Genomic DNA, 20768 nt, shown 5'->3' with positions numbered 1-20768 from the left:
AAACAATCATTCACACTCACATTCATACCTATGGACAATTTAGAGTCGCCAATTAACCTAATATGCATGTTTTGGAATGTGGGAGGAAACCGGAGTACCCAGAGAAAACCCACGCATGCACGGGGAGAACATGCACACTCCACACAGAGATGCCCAACGGAGAGGTCACAGTCTAATGTGCTCCCATTACAAACCATTGCAAACTATAGTGTCAATCAAACTGAGCATCATTAGCTTTCTATTGATACAGCTCTTGTATTGGATCTCATGTACTGTATGTACTGTATTATAGTACAGTATACTATACAGTACTGTACTATAATAAAAAAAGCTCTTGTATTGGATCTCATGTACTGTATGTACTGTATTATAGTACAGTATACTATACTGTACTATAATAAAAAAGCTCTTGTATTGGATCTCATGTACTGTATGTACTGTATTATAGTACAGTATGCTATACTGTACGCTACAATGTCATCAGGCTCAGTGCCCCCCTGCAAGCATGCCAGATGCCACCTATTTCTCTCACACACAAACTAGACAAGCACGGCACTTAAGAGTGAACTGAAAGGCACGTTGTTATTACTTATAACGAAGAAAACAAGTTGGGAGGGGGGAGTGAGGCAATATGAGTGGAGCTGACATGTTGCTGTAGGTTATCCATGCACACGCGTCTGTTAAAGCTAATTGGCTATTAGAGATGAGTGACTCCAGAGTCCAGAGAGAATCCAGTCCATAACTTGAATGTCCCTCTTACTCTGCTGGGCTGCACTGAAGGGAAGACACATACACACACACACGCACACACACAACACACACACACACACACACACACACACACACACACCATGGGGAGGAACTATAGGCTTTGCCAAATAGAGAGTCCACAAAGAAAGAGTGTCAGACCATGAACAAGAGCAGAAAGACTTGCATGATGTGACGTGTGTCATCGTGTCTGTGTGTGTGTGTGTGTGTGAGACATGAGATCAAGTGTGTGTGTCAGGCAGCTTGATTGTTTGTTTGTCTTCTTAATTTGCACCCAGGAGGGGATGGATGGTGGATATGCTGGATAACTTTTGACAGCCATGTACTGTAAATGATGTGTAGCATGAATGTCTGCTTTATAGGAGGTGAGTGCATGTGGTTATAGAGTATATTTGAATAGAATTTGAGTTTCTGTGTCAGTGTGTGTAATTACAGTCAACGTGTGCATTCATAGCCTTTCTGAGGTGTGTGACATTTGTATGTAAAGGCTTAGTGTGCTTTGTGTGTGAGCGTGTGTGTAATATCTGCCAGGAGTGTTTGTGGTTACATGTGTGTACCAGCTAGTGTGTGCATGTGTGTGTCGGGGCAATGTACCGGCGTTCACCTTGTGCCAGGGGAAGGGTTCATTTTGACTTCAGCGAGGAAGTCATCAGGAAACTCCATGCCGCCAACCATGGCCACGCTCACAGGTCAGGACACATGGCTAACCGCAATAAGACACACTCTTATGTTGTGTCAAGCTTGCTATAACTCTGTTTGTGTTGTTCTGCGTGCTGTTTTATCTGGTGTCAAGTTGTGTCGAGAACGTGTGCAGTTGTCTCACAGTAATTTAGGTCCCTGCTTGCTTCCTGTATCCATTCAATGTGGAGTCTTACATCCTCTTTTGCACGTGTTTGTGGGAAAAAAGGCAACTTATACATATACTGTAACATTTTGCCCTGAGTATCAGTAGGCAGCAGCCATTTGCAGGTTGATCAGTCCTTTTCAGACAGGAACAGAGACCAGCGCAATGCATGCATTTGGACTAAATGGTCAACGTGTGATTGAAGTGACGATTTTCAGCTGTAATTTAAACCAACACAAAAAAAAACAGATAACAATGTGTGTTTTCATAATTCTTTTTTTAAACTAAAGCAAAAAAAAAAAAACAACAACAAAGTTTTGTTATTGTTATTTAACTTCTATTCATTTTTTTTTAAATTTTTCATCCACAAGAGGTTTAGAGGGGGGGAAGTCAGCTGGCACCACTTTACGCTACCGCTGTGATGCTTGTGCATAATCCCTCGTTTATTCTGGTTAATTGCTTCCAGACCCGACAGTGATACAGTGAATTTCTGTGAAGTAAGATTCCTTACTTAAAATGTAATATTCTCTAAGAGCGTAGAAAACCTCTTTACGAACTCCTTTAAATAGGCTTTATAACATTATTAGAGCCCTCAGGACTTGAAATAACACCCCTATAGTCACCTTTACAGTAGTATTACCCGATATGGTAGACATAATAAGAAAAATAAAAAATTAGAGACCTAAATAAGACATAATACACACTCATTGTCTCATCAGTGTAACTTTACTGACATCTAGTGACCAGTGTAGAATACCATATATTTTTCACCATATCTTTGAATGTGTCTTCTGAATGCCTTATACTGTATTTGTATTTTAGTTGTATTTATTTAGTATGATCATTTTAGGCCAGAAACACATAAAATGTGCATAAATATGATTTTTTTACTAATACTAGGCCGGAGTCAACCATGCAACGGCGATGATGTATAATACATTTTGAAAAACCATGATAGAGTGAAGCCGCAAGGGACGCATTTGTCGCTTTCAAAGTAACGTGTAAGCCTCCAAACTTGCCATTTTGTGTATTCTTGATTCTTACGGTTTGTTTACCTGCACACCCTCACCAATGTAAAAACCTCTTCCGGGTGAACTCGGCGTACCAAATGGAATCGAAAAATCCATCTTCCTCGTATTTGATTCCGTTATTCATTCATTCGTTCAATTTCTATGCCGCTTTGTTTGTTTTTTTTGCTTTAGTTTAAAAAACAAATCATCCCTTTTTTAGTGTTGGTTTCAAATGGAAAAACAAATGAATGATAGACTGATTTATGAGTTACATTCATTATATGCGCAATACCGTGGATCCCCACACATTTATGATGTGATTTATGATGTTTTTGGTTATTTTTTTTCTCCAAAAATAGCCAGAAACACATCTCATTCACCCTGAGTCGGTAGTAATTTCTAAATACATGGTGATGCGGGTACAATGTACAGCATACATGAACCATTGTTAAAGAAGCCCACAATTTTTACATGTTTATGTCTTTACGTTTCACTGATGATGTTTCTTGTCAAGCGTTGAGATTCCGCTCGTTGTTCGGCGGTCCTTGAACACACCGTGGTTGCTGTGAGATGCAAAAGTGAAACTTACATATAACTGCTACACTGATTCTATACGTTTTGCTCTGCCTGAACTCTGAGCTTCCTCCCTGGAGATGCTTTGCCAGGCCTTCCTTGCAGCCACCTTCACATGCTGCTTATTTGTGGGTCTTGCTGCCTCCAGTAAGTGAAAAGCATGCTCTGTTTGCTTGGTCAATGAAAAAATAGTGTATTTTTATGCCGCAAATGGAGAAACCCCTCAAAGAACGGCTACAGTTCCTAAATGTAACATTCCGAAATTATTTAGGAATCAGTTTGATGTCGTTTGACGCATCCTTTTTCAATAAATAGGAACACCTGTGCTCAGGGGTGGTGATGTGATTGTGAATATCACTTTTCTAGTAGTGCCTTTAGTTTCATAATGTAAAAATGAAATATGTGACATGTTTTTGACACTAAGAATGGAAATACAGTAGCTACATTGACTGGTAGTTATGTCTGAATTCTACTTCAGGACATAACTCATTGGTGCATGATCATTTGTGTTTTCAAGTGAATGTCTCTAATCAGGTTATGGAGTAAATGAAATGTGAAAAAGTAGGCTAGGTCTCACCCCGGGAGTACTGTGAGTAGTTTAGCTCAGGTGGAGAAACATAAGGTTACGGGCTGGCAGGGATTAGATGATCAAAAAAAACATAAGTGTGAGAATATATTGGTTTTGAGGTGGACTAATTGAGGCTGAATCTTTGTAGCTTCCCAGTATTCAAGCCTATAGCCGAGAGACTACATTAAACGATGGGGAAAAATATTGTATTGTAGACCTGCCAACATGTTCACATTTTTTGTAAACACTGTGCACAATGACCCCTGAATACGCTTGTCAGCGTCGCTGCCCTCCAGGTTTGTTGCATTTCGCTAGTTTCAGTTTTGAGTGGACTCTGCGTGTAGCTTGACATGCACCTCCAAAAAAATCCTCCAGCTCTGGTGAGGCTCACGTTAAGGCTGTAATTGGTCGGCTTGTAGTACATTATTTCCTGTGTGTATAGGGCTCAGTCAGAGGGTTGACACCCCACACCCACGAACACCTCCTCCGATTTTGGACCGAGATTTGCAATAAAAATGGTCACGCATTAGTTCCACCTGCAAATAACGCTGCCTTCCACTCTTTAATTACCATCATTTGCACGCTACGAAGGACGTTAACAAGATCAATAATGGACGAGAGTCGCTCACAGAGTTGACGTCTCTTCATGCGCTCGACCCTGACGACAAGTTGTAAAAGCAGGGGTGTCCAGAGTGCACCCCAGATGCCGTTTCTTATTGGCCCGTGGCACATTGTAGAAATAAAATTAAACAACCAAAAAAAACCTGCGAAAACGAGAAAAATAGAGCACAAGGCATAATGTAACGAGAAAAGGATGATGCTAATAACTAATAATACAAAACTTTGTCTTTATATACGTGTTACCTTTTTCCCTTTTTTTTTTGGCCTTTTTTACTACATATAAATATGTCACAGTCGGGGGAGTACTCATAACATTTCTTCAAGACTGACATCTCTGGTATTGCTGCTTCCATACAGAATGGTGGATTAGATAACAGAACTATGCTACATTCTGTAAAAAATGTGGAATTCCCTCAATAAAAACTAGAGGTTTTATGCTGCTGATTTCGATACCAATCATCTATGAGTGAGCTCAGCCGAACACTGACGATACCAATCACATGGGTTAACTGTACATTTTTCAGTTTATTTATGATGAGTGCTATTGGCCAGGGGTGCCATATAGGGGCGAAAATTCCCTAGGAGAATTCCAAAGGACCCTGACTGCCCTCAGAAAAAAAAAAGGGCAGGCCCAAGGTGATTTTCAGTATTCCTGGTTGCACCCCTGCTGCTGGCTATGTGATCTGGAAAAAACAAACCATAAAATCACCTTAATTCAGACAAAAACATAATTTACGTACTTTTTCAAGAGAACTTGCAGTACAGGCCAAAAGTTTGAAACGCCTTCTGAGTCAATGTGTTTTCTTTATTTTCATGACTATTTACATTGTAGATTCTCAAAGCTGACCATATTTTGATTACCGAAAACCAGGACACCTGTCCCGGCAACGAGATACTCAAATGATGAGAAAGGTGGACAATGCTTTATTGTTTTCTCTTACTCCCTGCTGTCAATTGTTACGAATGCCATCACAAACTGTTATTGTCTTTTCACTTGACACAGGCACAAACATTTACACATGCAACATGCCTGAGGCCGCCCTGCTCCGCCATTATCACCACCTTTGTCCCACCTCTTGTCCAGTTCTGCTTTGCAGTTCATGAAATTGTGCAACACGCAAGCTGCAAATGACCTAATGATCTGTAAATGAGCGCATCTGTCGGATTCATTTGAATTCAGCGTGCATGTCTAATGACTTGGCACAAGTTCTGATGACGTTAGTGGCCTGATTTCTATTAATAAGTATTCATTATCGAGCTTGGACTTTTCTTCTTTATTTTGTTGGTGCCCACGAAAGGCCATTTCAATCTCAGTGTGATTTTTGGGAATAACGGTGGTGCACTGCAAGGTTATTGATTGACAAATATGAATAAAACAGTGTTGCAGTTGCTAAAATCACAGAACATTTCTAAGAAAGTGTATCAATGAATAATAAAGGCCAGACTTTACACATCCCGTGAGGACCACGTGTACCTGTGTAATTGTCTACCGAGGCGCTCGTGTTTCCCTTATGGCATTCTCAAATCAGTGGTGGTGCACAAACAGTAGAAGGAAGTGAATGTGCAGATCCTCAGTGACGCATACAGTACTGTATGCTTCAGTGGCAATTTGATTGCTTATTGTGAAACTCAGGGTTGTCCAAACTTTTCCCAGCGGGGGCCGCATACGGTAACAAAAGGATAGGGGGCCACTTTGATATTTTGCACATTGTAAACGAACACATATGATATGCTAACAATTTTAATGATATTTGAACTTCTACTTGAATCTTCTTTTAACACTGTGACTTAATTCCCATAGCGTTTTTACTTTATTCTCATAATATCACAACTTTTTCCCACCCTAGTTTTCCGATAATTGCAACTTTATTCTTTTTTTTTATCCTAATAAGCAAAAAAAACAAACAATTATTTTGGAATATTGTTTTTGTTGTTGTAATGTTATATTAATATTATGACTTTATTTTCATATTTCTACTTTATTGTCGTACAATTACTGCTCTTTTTCCATTTTTCTTGTTGTTTTGTTAAGATTTCTTGTTTAATTGTATGTTTAAAATGTGCCCAAGGCGACAGGCTGCAAATGCTCCCAAACTTTGGGCACCCCTGGTTGAGTTCATCGTGTTACTGAGGAACATATTGAAATAAAACAAAACTATTGGGTTTTAATTAACTGTTTTCGACATCAATGTCTCCTATAGCTGGTGTACTCTTTGAAAATGTATATAACAACATATACTGTCATCTTCAGAACATAAAACCCGGTTACTATTCTTGCTCAGTCTGATGGGATCAACTCGTGGTCCTTGTGGACCAGAGCTCTGGCATACCGCTAGGCAGCTGGTTAGACAAAATGTTTTTTGGATTGACTGTCTCTCAGGCTTTTCATATTTAATCCCAATCACCAAATCCAAATGTCTCCTACTGTTGTTGAAACCAAATTGTTGTGTAACTGCACAATTGATTACAAGTCCCAGTTCCAAGTCCTAACAGATGAGTGCGTGCTGTTGAAATAACATTTAAACAAAGACCATGACAAATGAAAGTGTTTGCACCACCTGACAAACAGCCACTGGTTTTCCTTCACCGTAACACACAGGAAGCAAGTGATTAATTCACAGTAAAAGAATGTTTTCCTTCAGCCTGCCTTCCTGTGCCAGTCTCTTCATCTTAAAGTGCATCTTAGACTAATATAAGACATTTAGTAGCAGATGTACGCCAATCAGCCATAACATTGTGACTCATGGTTTGTTTTTGCCTGTTTTGTTATTGGGTCATTCTCCTGAAAGTGGTACCAAAAGCATGACATAGCAAGCAAAAAGTTAAGTTCTTATTTTCTAACCTGAGGGGAGGAGTTTGAACATTTTGTGTCTGGGGTGTGAGGGGTCTGCGCTGTAGTGATGTTCCCGGCCCACTTTTTGGCCTTGGACCGATACAGGTCACAGATGGAGGGAAGGTGGGCTGCAATTATTTTTTCTGCAGACTTGACGATCCTTTGTAGTCGGTTCCTGTCCTGTTTTGGTTGCAGATCCAAACCAGACAGTGATGGAAGTGCTCAGAACAGACTGAATGATTGCGGTGTAGAACTGGGTCAGCGGCTCTTAGGGTAGATTGAACTTCCTGAGTTGTCATAGGAAGTACTACCTCTGCTGGGCCTTTTTTCTGTGTGGGAGGACCACTTCAGGTCCCGAGAGATTGTGGTTCACGGAAACCTGAAGGTGTCCACATTAGTATCTTTGGGGTTTCTCCTGAAGTCCGCTGTCAACTCCACAGTCTTGAGCGGGTTCAGCTCTAGATGGTTCTGACCACACCAGAGGACCAGCTGGTCAACCTCCCATCTGGATGCATACTCCTCACCATCCCGGATGAAACCGATGACTGTCGTGTCATCTACAAACTTCAGGAGTTTCACAAAAGGGTCCCCTGAGTTGCAGTCATTAGTATAGAGGGAGAAGTGCAGTGGAGAGAGAACTCACCCTTGGGGAGCGCCAGTGCTGGTGGTCCAGGTGCTGGATGTGATGCTCCTCAGCGTCACCTGCTGACTCCTGTCACTCAGGAAGCTGGTGATCCAGTGACAGGTGGAGGCTGGCACAGTGAACTGGGAGAGCTTCTGGTGGAGGATCTCAGGGATGTTGAAAGCCGAGCTGAAGTCCACAAACAGGATCCTTGCATAGGTCCCTGGGGAGTTGAGGTGATGCAGCATGTAGTGCAGTCCCATGTTGACTGCATCATCCATTGACCTGTTTGCCCTGTAGGCAAACTGCAAGGGGTCCAGCAGGGGGCCTGTGATGTCCTTCAGGTGGCTCAACACCAGTCGCTCAAAGGATTTCATGACCACAGATGTCAGGACCACAGGTCTGTAGTCATTTAATCCTTTTGTCTCTGAAAGAGCTGACCGACATCCTATAGATCTTCAGTCCAGGCTGGGGGTCAGAGGAAAGGGAGCGGGGGGGAGGGAGGCCAGGGGTGCAGGTTAGTGGGTGAGGGGTGACAAAGAGTTCCTTTCAAACCTGGTGTAGAAGGTCTTATGGTCATCAGCCAGTCGGGGGTTTTCCACAGAGTAGTGGAATGATCTCCTGTTTGTGATGTCCTGCAGGCCTCTCCAAACTGACGCAGGGTTGTTGGCAGCAAAGCTGTTTTTTAGCTTCTCAGTGTAGCTCCTTTTAGACACCTTGATCTCCTTTGTCAGGGAATTTCTGGCCTGCCTGTACAGGTTCTGATCCCCACTTCTATAGGCCTCCTCCTTGGCCTGACTCAGCTGCTAAGTTTGGGTGTGAACCAGGGTTTGTTGTTGTTGTATGTGCAGATGGTCTTGACATTACGTCATACTTCTGATTTTGAATCAGTGTCACTTTCGTCATTGTCTGAATTTTGACGAGAAATAACACGCAAATACTCTGAAGTTCACATTGTGCGTCAAGGCAAAGGTCAGCTCATTTGCATGTAGTCTTCTGCGATTCAATTTTAGTTACATTGTGTGCGTGCTACGCTGGTTACAGTGACGACGTGTAATGTTTTGTTGATTTTTGGCCAAAGTACATGTTTTTGATGGAACAAACGGCGCCCAAGGAGGTGTTATTCTTTCGAAATCACAGCAGCTGATGTGCAAGTTCCACCATTTTGTATTATTTATTTAATCGTCTTTGTGACACACTCTGGCATGTCACAAACGGGCTGAAATTGACATCAGATGGTGTTTTATACGCAACAGACACAAAGAAAGTATTCAACACTGTTTCCCCCGTTTCGTCAATGCACATTGACGATAAATAAAAACATACCGCACACACGTGTTTGTCGTGTGTTTTTATTTGGTCATAGCATCACCCCGTTGTGCGTCATGCCCCTCGAAGTGACGGCACCCTCTCTGGTACCCCTTTCAGGAGAATTGTAAGTCATTTATTAAAAGGATTTGCATGGTCTCTGCTAGATGTGATTCAGTGATGGCTGTTAGAGTTCCAGTCAACTCTGCTAGGTCCACAGTGCTTCAGATTATTAGGCCAAAAGGTTTTGAACTTATTGTGAAAACATGATTGATCCTCTCTTTTCTCTCCAAATATTTCATGTAATCCATCAACAATTCAGGTGTGCAGTTGCAGTCATTCCAGTTAGTTGGACCAGCACAGTTGGAACATGGGAATGGAATGTCTTGTCATCCTAGTAAATTGTTTGGGGTGAGAGAGAGCTTCCTGTTTTAACAGCAAGAAACTCTTCTGAGCAACCGTTTATCTTTCATTCCTCAGTGTCTCATTTGAAATGAGATAGTGTGTTTAATTTAGCAAATTAAGAATTTAGAAAATGTATCCATTCCCCCAAAGCCCCCTCGCTGTATGTCAAATATGTGTTACTGAGTCATGAAAAAGGGCACAATGACACTGATTCAAGCCGATATTGAGTAATTTCCCGTCATCCTGGAATTGTCATCACTAAATCTTTGCAATGAAACTTTCAGACTCTGGTTGTCTTGACATCTCTGACTGGTAAACAGTCTCATCCTGTCTCGTGTCCTCTGTTTAAAAAAAACAAACACCATTTTGAATCGCTTCCAGTCAACGTGCAACACGCGTGTTTTTCCATCGATGAATTTCCGTAGAAAGCGTGTGAGCGTAACAGAGTGACGATAGGTTCCCAGACAAATACACCCTATTTCACAGAAAAGGCTCCCAAGCACAGTCTTTGTCCTGTTATTCCAAGGCAAAATGCTTGCATATCCCTTCTTTGTCTGGTTAAGAACACTAAAGGGCAAACACAGACACAAGATCAGCTCTTATTTTCATAGCTTTTGCTCATTACGCACAACCACAAAGCAGTTAGATAACGTTATTTTTGGTTTTAAACATTGTGTGTAGTGAGACCAAAGCCTGCTGATCTGAGTTTTCATTCACCTCACCTGCTCAAAGGAGGTAAAAGCTACAGACTGAGTGGTGACGATAACATGATTTTAACCTGCAAATGGACTTCAAAGTGCAAGTATTCTCACCATACTGTAGTAGTAGTGTTCCTCACTGGCTAATTGGATGCAGACGGATTGGGAAACTTATCATAAAGTGACAATCCTTAACGCTGTTTTTTGGCCCGTCAATTGAGGCGCGTCTATCTACATGTGCGTGTTGCGTAGTGTTTTATACACGTGATCGTTTGACATAAAACACCAAATTGACCCGAGGGAAGATGCAGTCAAGCGGTGAATGGATGGTGCAAAGTGCAGGCATGCATGTGTGAACATGTATAATAAAGTGCATTCACATTTGCTTTAGATCTTTTAGACTTGCTCTGTCATGACCAGTCTGGTAGAAACTTTGGTTTCACATAGCAACATAGAAACGAATGCTGCACCGTGCATTAACTTTTCCAAACTCAAAAACAAAAACACAGAAGCGGTGGCAGCGGCTCCGCTATGGAGCGTTACGTTTCAGCAGTGGCCTGAGGCATTGTGAGCACGGCGCTGACGCGCTGCGGGTGAGTGTGTGGTAAAGCTAGACAGGGTGGTGTGGCGAGGTGTCACTACGCCAGTAACGTGGTTCTTCGACGTAACAATGCTAATAACAATAATAAAAATGTCGCAGTAACTTGGTTAATATGCAGGTGACATTATATGTAAATGAGGCGCTGTTGCCGCTTTTTGGAGCTTTTTTCAAAAGGATTTATATGTACCTGTTACTACATGGTGACAGCATGTATGTAAAACCATAAAACCTTGTTTTTGTGTTTTAATAGCGGCCTTTCTAGGTGCAATAGGTGTGTCCCATTACATACATTAAGTATTTCCTCTTTTAGCTGTTTTCATATCTTTAGAATGCACAGAAAAAGAAAGATGTTTGTTCATGTCTCACATAAAGATTGTGGATGATCAATCTCTTTTTTTCTTATATCATATCCTTGGTGCAAGTGGACAATTAATAACAATTAATAAGCCCTCTTTACTTTGTTCCAGAAATTATTTTACCTTTTTTTTGTCGCCACTGAAAAAATACACACAAAAACCATTTGCTTGGAAGATATGTTTGGGTGGATGGTATTTCCCTGTTTACAAAATAAAACTGAAAAAGCTGAATCCTCTAGATGAATCCATCATTGCACTGTACTCATGGTTGTTTACGTTGAAATATAACTGCATTTTATGTGGTTTATTCTATTTATTTAGGCATGTTACCCGCAACTGGATATGACGTTTACGTCTGCGCTACGTGCATTGCGTACGTTTTTACGTAGCTCAGTCTTGGTGGATGTCATACGACGATAGAAACATCCCCATGCTAACGAAGTATTTTAACAGGAGTTGCTTAGAAAATAACCTCCCAACATCTTACATATATGATGTATGGTTATTGACCATTTATGTTCATACATTAAAAAAATAATAAGTACCACGTGACGTCGCAGAAGCGCTGTCGTAAAAATTAGCGAAAGTAGTCCTTGCGAATGTGTGGGACCGGTTGCGTTCTGGGTATGTTAGCATGCTAACATTAACACAGTAGCATTTTTAGCCGTTTTCATAGGGAGACTATTATATAAACACTAACATCCCAACATTAGCATGTATGGCGCTTGGCGGAGGTCTCCAGTTGCCATTGTTCCAGTTTTAAGCCTAAATTAATATATATATAATTATATTATAATTATTATTGACTTATTCCATCCATCCATTTTCTATACCGCTTCATCCTCATTAGGGTCGCGGGGGCATGCTGGAGCCTATCCCAGCTGACTTCGGGCGACAGGCGGGGTACACCCTGGACTGGTCGCCAGCCAATCGCAGGGCACAAATAGACAAACAACCATTCACACTCACATTCACACCTATGGACAATTTAGAGTCGCCAATTAACCTCACTTGCATGTTTTTGGGAATGTGGGAGGAAGCGGAGTACCCGGAGAAAACCCACGCGCACACGGGGAGAACATGCAAACTCCACACAGAAATGCCCAGGGGAGAATCGAAAAATGCCCAGGGGAGAATCAAACCCAGGTCTTCCGGATCTCCAGGCTGTTCCTGTATTGGCCAACGTGCTAACCACTAGACCACCGTGCGGCCTATTATTGACTTATTGTAAATGATATTGTGTTTTGTGCGGAAAAAAATATTTTCGGAGAATAAATATTTAAAAAAATACCTTTCTGACTGTGAGGCTTTAGCTTTCCCTACTTTATCTATATAAAGCTTTTTTTTGCTGCTTTACTCCAATGTCAAGTAGGGCTCCACTTTAGAAAATCCTCTTGCTTACATTCATTCAGTAGGTTTTTTATTTGTGAGTCCAATGCAGTACAGAGAGCCGAGGCTCAGTCAGAGCACTGACACAGGAAAAACTATTTCAATTAGTCTTCCTGAACGCAGTAGCCTCAGTCTCACTAATTCCCATCAGTGAACGGTGCACTGTAGCGTGTCACTGTGCCCTCGCTTACCAGGTCAAGTCTGTGTGTGTGTGTGTAGCACTGAGAGCACAAGACATGCACAGTTGTGTACTACGAGTGTGTGACAGCAGTTTATCTCTTAAGGGGACGTTGATAGTGCTCATGAATTAATCTGCGCTCCGTTTGCTTCATCCTCAATCATTAGTTTAAAACTATCTAAGACCACAGGGTGCTTCATTTTCAAAATAAACATGTAAATAGCATTAAGGTCAAAGCAATGATCCAAAATATTGCATCATATTATTTGATAATGTTTTATTACGTAGGGTTTTTGTGCTTTTTATCTACAGAGTTCATTTAGGCCTGCAGTAGATGCCGAGTAGATGAGGAAAATAAAATGATCTAACATTGTGTGTTGCTATGTTTGCAGTTTTGATGTGGAGAACGGTCCATCTGCCAGCTGCAGCCCTCTGGACCCTCAGGCGTCGCCCGGCTCTGGATTGGTCCTCCACACCAACTTCCCCGGTCACAACCAGCGCCGAGAGTCCTTTTTGTATCGCTCCGATAGCGACTATGATTTGTCCCCCAAGTCCATGTCACGGAACTCCTCCATTGCCTCTGAACTGTGAGTAGAAACTGCATGCAAGCGTGTGTTTGATTGAGTGCATAATATTGTAAAAGCTTACAGATACGTGACACGTTCTCTGAATCTGCACACATCTTTACTACAAAGATCTTCTATATATATTTTGGAAATTGTTAGTCTTAGGTGAAATGGAAATTCCATGGGTGTCGTTGTGACATTATTGAGGTATAGTGATGATGAAAAAGAATCTTGGATAATTTTGGTCTTTCCTGATACACAAAATACACAATTTCTGCTACTTAAATAATATTGACGAAGTACAGGAACTTTGGAAAGCCAACAACAAGAGTTACCTTTCGTGTCCACCGCCATCACGCACGTGAAGTAGCACGGGAAGGGCCTTGAACGCCTTCTGTTTTGCTTGTAATACACACCAGCCGCAAAGCAAGAAGCTAGACTATAGATGGTGGGCCAAAAGTAGGGTTACAGTTACTTCATTATATGGGGCCAAATTACTCCATGTGAGTAAAACATTAAGTTAATTATGTATTGATATCATGTGGTGTCCAATCATCACGACTGTTATCACTGACATCTTTTTACATGTTTTTTTTGTTTTTGATGATGTGCCGGTGATTTGATGAAAAAATCAGCAAGTTTTGAGTGCACCTCGGCTTTAATTGTGGACTCCCTTGGTAGCTTTTTAGTTAGCAGATTCGGAGAACATGTCGTATAATCCCGTTTGTGTGTAACAGCAGCATAGTTCACGGTTATTCCTATTAATGGGATGATTCTTTTGAAAGGAGGGTTTTTGTGTTATTATTTTTGTGTCACTACACTGTTTTCCATTAACTTACATGCAAAAATTGTCAATGATTTATATGGCACATTTTTTGTGGCAACAAAAATATTAGAAACTTCTCTCACACTGTGCAGCTGTGCGCCACCGCGACCTACACTAATAAACATATTTGTACATTAATGCTCTTCTGACTGTCAAAAAAAATCTGTGCATTGTTCAGTTTTTGTGCAGTTTCACTCAAAGGCTTTCACAGCATGCCATTTTATTTTGACGTCAGTCCAAATGTTTACGCACATTTTTAAACACCACCTGCAGTTGACTTTATCGCAACGTGTGCAGACGCTGTGTGTACAGTGTTGGGATTTATTCTTTTTTGCATGTTTGTCACACTTAAATGTTTCAGATCATCAAACAAATTTCAATATTGGTCAATGACAACGCAACTGAACACAAAATGCTGTTTTTAAAACCTTAATGGCCCTGTGTGGAAAAAGTGATTGTCCCTTAAACCTAATAACTGGTTGGGCCACCCTCAGCAGCAACAACTGCAATCAAGTGTTTGTGATAACTTGCAGTGAGTCTCTTATAGCGCTGTGGAGGAATTTTGGTCCACTCATTTTTGCAGAATTGTTGTAATTCAGTCACAATGGAGGGTTTTCCAGCATGAACCGCCGTTTTAAGGTCATGCCACAGCATCTCAATTTAGTTTAGTTTAGTGTAGTTTATTTGAACATGAAGGTTACAATGGAATACATCTCATGAATCATTTTCACAGTTCCACATGTCCAAATAGGATTGAAGTCGGGATTTTGACCAGGCCACTCCAAAGTCCTCATTTTGTTTTTCTTCAGCCATTCAGAGGTGGACTTGCTGGTGTGTTTTGGATCATTGTCCTGCTGAAGAACCCAAGTTGGTTTCAGCTTGAGGTCACGAACAGATGGCCGGACATTCTCCTTCAGGATTTTTTGGTAGACAGCAGAATTCATGGTTCCAATTATCACAGCAAGTCTTCCAGGTCCTGAAGCAGCAAAACAGCCCGAGACCATTACACTACCACCACTGTGTTTTACTACTGCTATGATGTTATTTTTCTGAAATGTGGCAGTACTTTTACAACAGATGTAATGGGACACACACCTTCCAAAAAGTTCAACTTTTTTCTCATCAGACCACAGAGTATTTTCCCAAAGGTCTTGGGGATCATCAAGATGTTTTCTGGCAAAATTCAAACAAGCCTTAATGTTCTTTCTGTTCAGCAGTGGTTTTCGTCTTGGAACCCTGCCATGCAGTGTCTTTCTTATGGTGGAGTCATGGACACTGACCTTAACTGAGGCAAGTGAGGCCTGCAGTTCTTTGGATGTTGTTGTGGGGTCTTTTGTGACCTCATGAATGAGTCCTCGCCGCGCTCTTGGGGTCATTTTGGTTGGCTGGCCACTCCTGGGATGGTTCACCACTGTTCCGTGTTTTCGCCATTTGAGGATAATGGCTCTAACTGTGGTTTGCTGGAGTCCCAAAGCTTTAGAAATGGCTTTATAACCTTTTCCGGACTGATAGATCTCAATTCATCTCAGTTAACTTATGTTTTAACTGGGGGGGAAATCATTTTTCACACAGGGCCATGTAGGTTTGGATTATTTTTTTTCTCCCTTAATAATAAAAAGTGTCATTTAAAAACTGCATTTTGTGTTCAGTTGTGTTGTCATTGACTAATATTTGAATTAGTTTGATGATTGGAAACATCAAAGTGTGACAAATCAGGAAGGGGGCAAACACTTTTTCACACCATTGTAAATACTGTTCATCCTCCTCCTTCATATACACGCACGTACAGCATCAGTGCAAAGAGTTATTCAATAAAGGGCAAATGAATAATTAACAATAACACCAAGTCTTTAAATTAATAGACTATATATACAGTCATTTTTTTTAGTCTTTTGAATTATAATATGCTGCTAAACCAAGAGCTAAAGCCAAATTGCTTTTCACTGTTCAGCAACAATGACAATAATTTTCTGTTCTATTTAATTGGTTCTATAAGGAAGCTGTGCTGTCTTTACCGTCTCAGCACATCACTGGCCATGCAGCTTGGCTGTTGTGGGTCACCCAGCCTGATGTTGATCTACTGATGCAGTACTCCCAGCGGGGGTGGCTGTAAATATCCCCGCAGTAACCGACATGACAATGATTTGAAGTGTCTTGCTCTTTCTCAGCTTACAAAAATAGATTAGTCTTTGAACAAAATGCCTTACAAGGTCATATCCCTCCACTTCTGAAGACTCCCGGTTCTGACCTTCCTCCCACTCTCTTTGGAGTCCATCTTTCTTAGCTCATTAAAGTGATGAGACAGCCTCGATCTTCTTTGCTATTGTCCATCGCTAATGTGGCGTATGCAATGCTAAGTATTTGGTGTTTGCACTATATTTGAACACTTGTCTTTGTCCTTGCAGACACGGTGATGACCTAATCGTGACACCTTTTGCTCAGGTAAATATTTCTCCATCTTTTGGTCAAAATTCTTTATGATCCAAGATTGCACGCAGGCTGTTGCAGGATGCTATCTGATTTGTTTGGATTTTGTTCTTAAATCCTTTATTAACTGTACAGTCGTACTGTACGGTCATACAAGTGCAAAAAGACCACTGTTGTAGAATGAAAAGTTTAAAATAATAAAAGGTATACAGTCGTCCCTCATTTATCATTCTCCCACTTAATTGACTGTGATAAGTGAATTTACTGTATGATGTAGGATTCCTTATATATAAATCAAGTATTTTTGTATAGTTAGAGCATAGAAAACCTGTTTACAACCTTCTAAATACGGATTGTAATATTATTAGAGCCCTCTAGACATGGAATAACGCGTCTACAGTCACCTTTACACTTGTGTTACCCAATATAGTTGACATAATAAGAGAAAATAACACATAAAATACATCAATAAGACATAATATAGACTCACACACACAAACACACACACACACACATCAGTGTTGCCAGGTTTTAGCTTGTTTTTTGTAAAGTCACTTGCAAATTCCCAAGTTCCGTGTTGTTTTGGGCTTGTTTTCAGAGGGCTAGTCACTTGTTTCTCTCGCGAGACCTGGCAACACTGACACACATACCCCTAGCCTACAGTTTGTTTAATGCGATACTCTTACTACACGCTTATATACAGTAGTAATAATTCTTACATAATTTACATTATAATTACACACACATACAGTTCTGACAGACAACCACTAACCTGTGAAAGTACTGCAACTCAGGCCTTTGTCTTTGAGTACAGTATGTCTTGTGATTGCCTTATACTGTATTTGTATTTTAGTTCATGTAATTAATATGCTTGAAAATGTTTGATTCAGGCCAAAAACAGGTCATATTTGCTGAAATATGCATGTTTTTGACTAATAATAGGCCTTAGTCAATCGCGAAACAGCAAGGAATTGTGGTTTTTAGTGACTATATTTGGAAAAACTCAAAGCTCACTGAGCTGAAGTCTCGATGAACTAAAAAGGTCATTCTAAACTGATGACTTCAGAGGTTGCACTGTATTATTTGTGCTGTATTAAACATTTGCTATATTCCCAATGCAAAGTAATCACTCAAGGTTGAACGTTAAAATTCAAAATTTCAAAGACTGGGCAGTGATAATTATTTTGTTCTCAATCAACAAGTGACATACTATTTCCATCAAAAAATGTACAGAACACAAACTAAGCGAGCAATGTTCATCTCTCCTGCCATGTGTCCAGGTCCTGGCAAGCCTTCGAAGTGTAAGGAACAACTTCACCGTGCTGACCAATGTCCAGTGTGCCTCCAACAAGTAAGTCATTCATTGTCTTGCCCTTCAGGATGCATTTTGTTTAAATTTAAGGCAGTGTTGTTGATAATGTTAAAACATCACTCATACACCGCACATTTGAATTCACTGGAAATACATGTTATAGGATGCTAGCAAAAATATTTTTTAAATAATAATCATCCATCCATCCATCCCTCCATTATCTACGTATACTGCATGTCATCATTCGGGTCATGGCTAAACTAGAGTCTATTCCAGCTGAAAAGAGAGGCACAGTCAACCTAAGGCTAATTACTAACCAACAAAAGACAACATTGTTTCCTAACAAAAGTCACAAATATTTGTATACAAAAGTAGTATACAACAAAAGTATACAAAAGTATTTGTTGCATTTTACATCAGAACATTTGAACCGAACTGTGATACTGTGTGAAAAATAAATCCACTGTCCCTCAAAGAGGCCGCATGGTGGTCTAGTGGTTAGCATGTTGGCCAACACAGTGACAGCCTGGAGATCAGGAAGACCTGGGTTCGATTCTCCCTTGGGCGTTTCTGGGTGGAGTTTGCATGTTCTCCCCATGCGTGTGTGGGTTTTCTCCGGGTACTCCGGTTTCCTCCCACATTCCAAAAACATGCAGCTTAGGTTAATTGTCCATAGGTGTGAATGGTTGTTTGTTTTATATGTGCCCTGCGATTGGCTGGCGACCAGTCCAGGGTGTACGCCGCCTGTCGCCCGAAGTCAGCTGGGATAGGCTCCAGCATGCCCCCGCGACCCTAAAGAGGAGAAGCGGTACAGAAAATGGATGGATGGCAAGATGTCCCTCAAAGCAGAAAAAGTGATTGAATCTGCATGATCATAAAACCACCACAAGATGGCAGTAGTAGACTATACATACAGCCTTTACGTACACGACACATACACAGTACACAACACAGTACATCACATGTGTCAAACTCGTGCCCTGGAGGGCCGAGACGCTGCAGGTTTTCTCTCCAACCAGTTTCTTCAGCAGGTGATTTAATTGATGAGCTCCTTCCCTCAAACTGAAGGTGTTGATCATTAAGATCACCTGCTCTAGTGACTGGCTGGAAAGAAAACCTGCAGTGTCTCGGCCCTCCATGGCACGAGTCCCTGCGTACATGCAAAGACCTAATCCTCATTTTTTTATGTGGGGTTTCAAACATTTTAATGGCAACAATATTTCCTGATCACCCTTCAGTGTCTTTCTACATTTAGAGCTGTTTCCAAAGGAGGTATTTGTTTTCACACCAGGATGATATCAGTGAATGTAATGAAAGCCACACTTATTAGAAAGAAACTGCCATCTCCAGTATCGCACCTTGTGGTGAAAGTGAGACTGCAAATGCAGAGAGGCTAGAAATATGTATGTAGGGCAGCTTTGCCTGTTTTTTTCCCCCCACAGTGTTTTGAAGGATGCTGCAAGCCGTACAAATATTCACTTGTCTGCCCTGCATCCCGTAAACGTCCCTGACCCACATTCAGTCACATTGAGACAAACATTGGAGGAAAAATGCTTGCAGTTATACAGTACAACAGAGGTGTCCAAAGTGCGGCCCGGGTCCATTTGCGGCCCACGGTTGTTTTTTGTATCGGCTCAAGGCACATTCTAAAAATACAACAAGAAAACTAATAAAAACAGTAAAAATGGGAAAACTGCAGTAATTTAGTGAGAATAAAGTAAAAAAAAAAATATTAATAACAAAAAAATTGTAATCTTACAAGGAAAAAAAGTCCGAATTTTACAAGAATAAAATTGTAATATTACACGGGGAAAAAAATATGTTTTTTTAGAAGCATATAGTTGAAATATTTAAATAAAAAGACATCAGCTTTTTAAATTGTAATATTATGAGAAACAAACCAAACAAAGTTGCAATTTTTCGAAAATTAGGTTGGGGAAATACTTATAACGTTACAAGAAGTCATAATATTACGGGAATAAAGTCCTAATATTTTGAGGGGAAAAAAAGTTACTAGAAGAAAGTTGAAATATTTGGAAAATGTAAAAAAAAAAATGGAAGAATGAGCAAAAAATTGTAACATAAGGAGAACAAAGTTTATATGCTTTTTCACCAATAACACCAAATAACACAAAACTGAGCTGCAGGTTGTTTTTTCATTAAATACTGGATATGGAACTTCTTAGCATATTTACATGGGTTGGTTTACAAACTGTAAAATATCAAAGTGGCAGTGATTTTTTTTTTGTATGCGGTCCTCGATGGAAAAAAAATTCAAAAAAAATCTCATTGAGTGGGAAATAAAACCATAGAAATCAGCCTGAATGTACCGCTACAACATTAATGGCTATATTAAGCCTAATCATGAAACAATATTATTATACGGGTTAAAGAAAAGTGTTCGAGGTGGAGTGGTTAACATTATCTTGCATCTTGGTGCTGCAAATGTGACTGAGCGTGTGTGTGGAGTCAGAAAATGTTGTGTGTTTTCTGGGGGCTGTGACTTCCTCCCAATGACCAAAACATCAATGTTTGCTTGGTTGCTGACTCAAATTGACAGCGCTGTGATTGCTTTCTGCGACTCTGCCCAGGATAGGCAGTACAGATAATGAATTGCAGTCAAAAGCCAGACTAATGGCTGCGTGCAGGGTGCACGTTGTCTGGGCACTGGTTTCTCACCAATTCATAATGTTGCACAAACAGAGCCGGGCCCGGTTTGAAAGGATCTTTAGAAACATTGTCGAAGCATTAGCGATACTCTCATTTGAGTAACTGAAATGAAGAACAGAGCCTTCAAATATATATTTTTATCACCCTTCAGAGACCTGTGGGCTATCACCTTGGGGCATGCAATGCATTGTGT

The 20768-nt window shown here is 40.7% G+C and overlaps 1 protein-coding gene across 5 annotated transcripts in view; it reads left to right on the top strand.

The window, feature by feature from the left end:
* pde4ba (phosphodiesterase 4B, cAMP-specific a) overlaps positions 1-20768 on the top strand; it is a 195926-nt gene that overhangs the window by 98738 nt on the left and 76420 nt on the right. For 4 of the 5 annotated variants that reach the window (XM_054790341.1, XM_054790340.1, XM_054790343.1 and 1 more), the window contains 3 exons: positions 13167-13361; positions 16572-16608; positions 17874-17944. In XM_054790341.1, the coding sequence (XP_054646316.1) occupies positions 13167-13361; positions 16572-16608; positions 17874-17944 (303 nt within the window). Of the gene's footprint in view, positions 1-833; positions 1458-13166; positions 13362-16571; positions 16609-17873; positions 17945-20768 lie in introns of those variants that run through there. The other variant, XM_054790344.1, reaches the window with a different exon arrangement.

This window comes from Dunckerocampus dactyliophorus, chromosome 10, assembly GCF_027744805.1.
Source record: "Dunckerocampus dactyliophorus isolate RoL2022-P2 chromosome 10, RoL_Ddac_1.1, whole genome shotgun sequence".
NCBI lineage: Eukaryota > Metazoa > Chordata > Actinopteri > Syngnathiformes > Syngnathidae > Dunckerocampus > Dunckerocampus dactyliophorus.
This window is presented reverse-complemented; position numbering and strand designations above follow the sequence as displayed.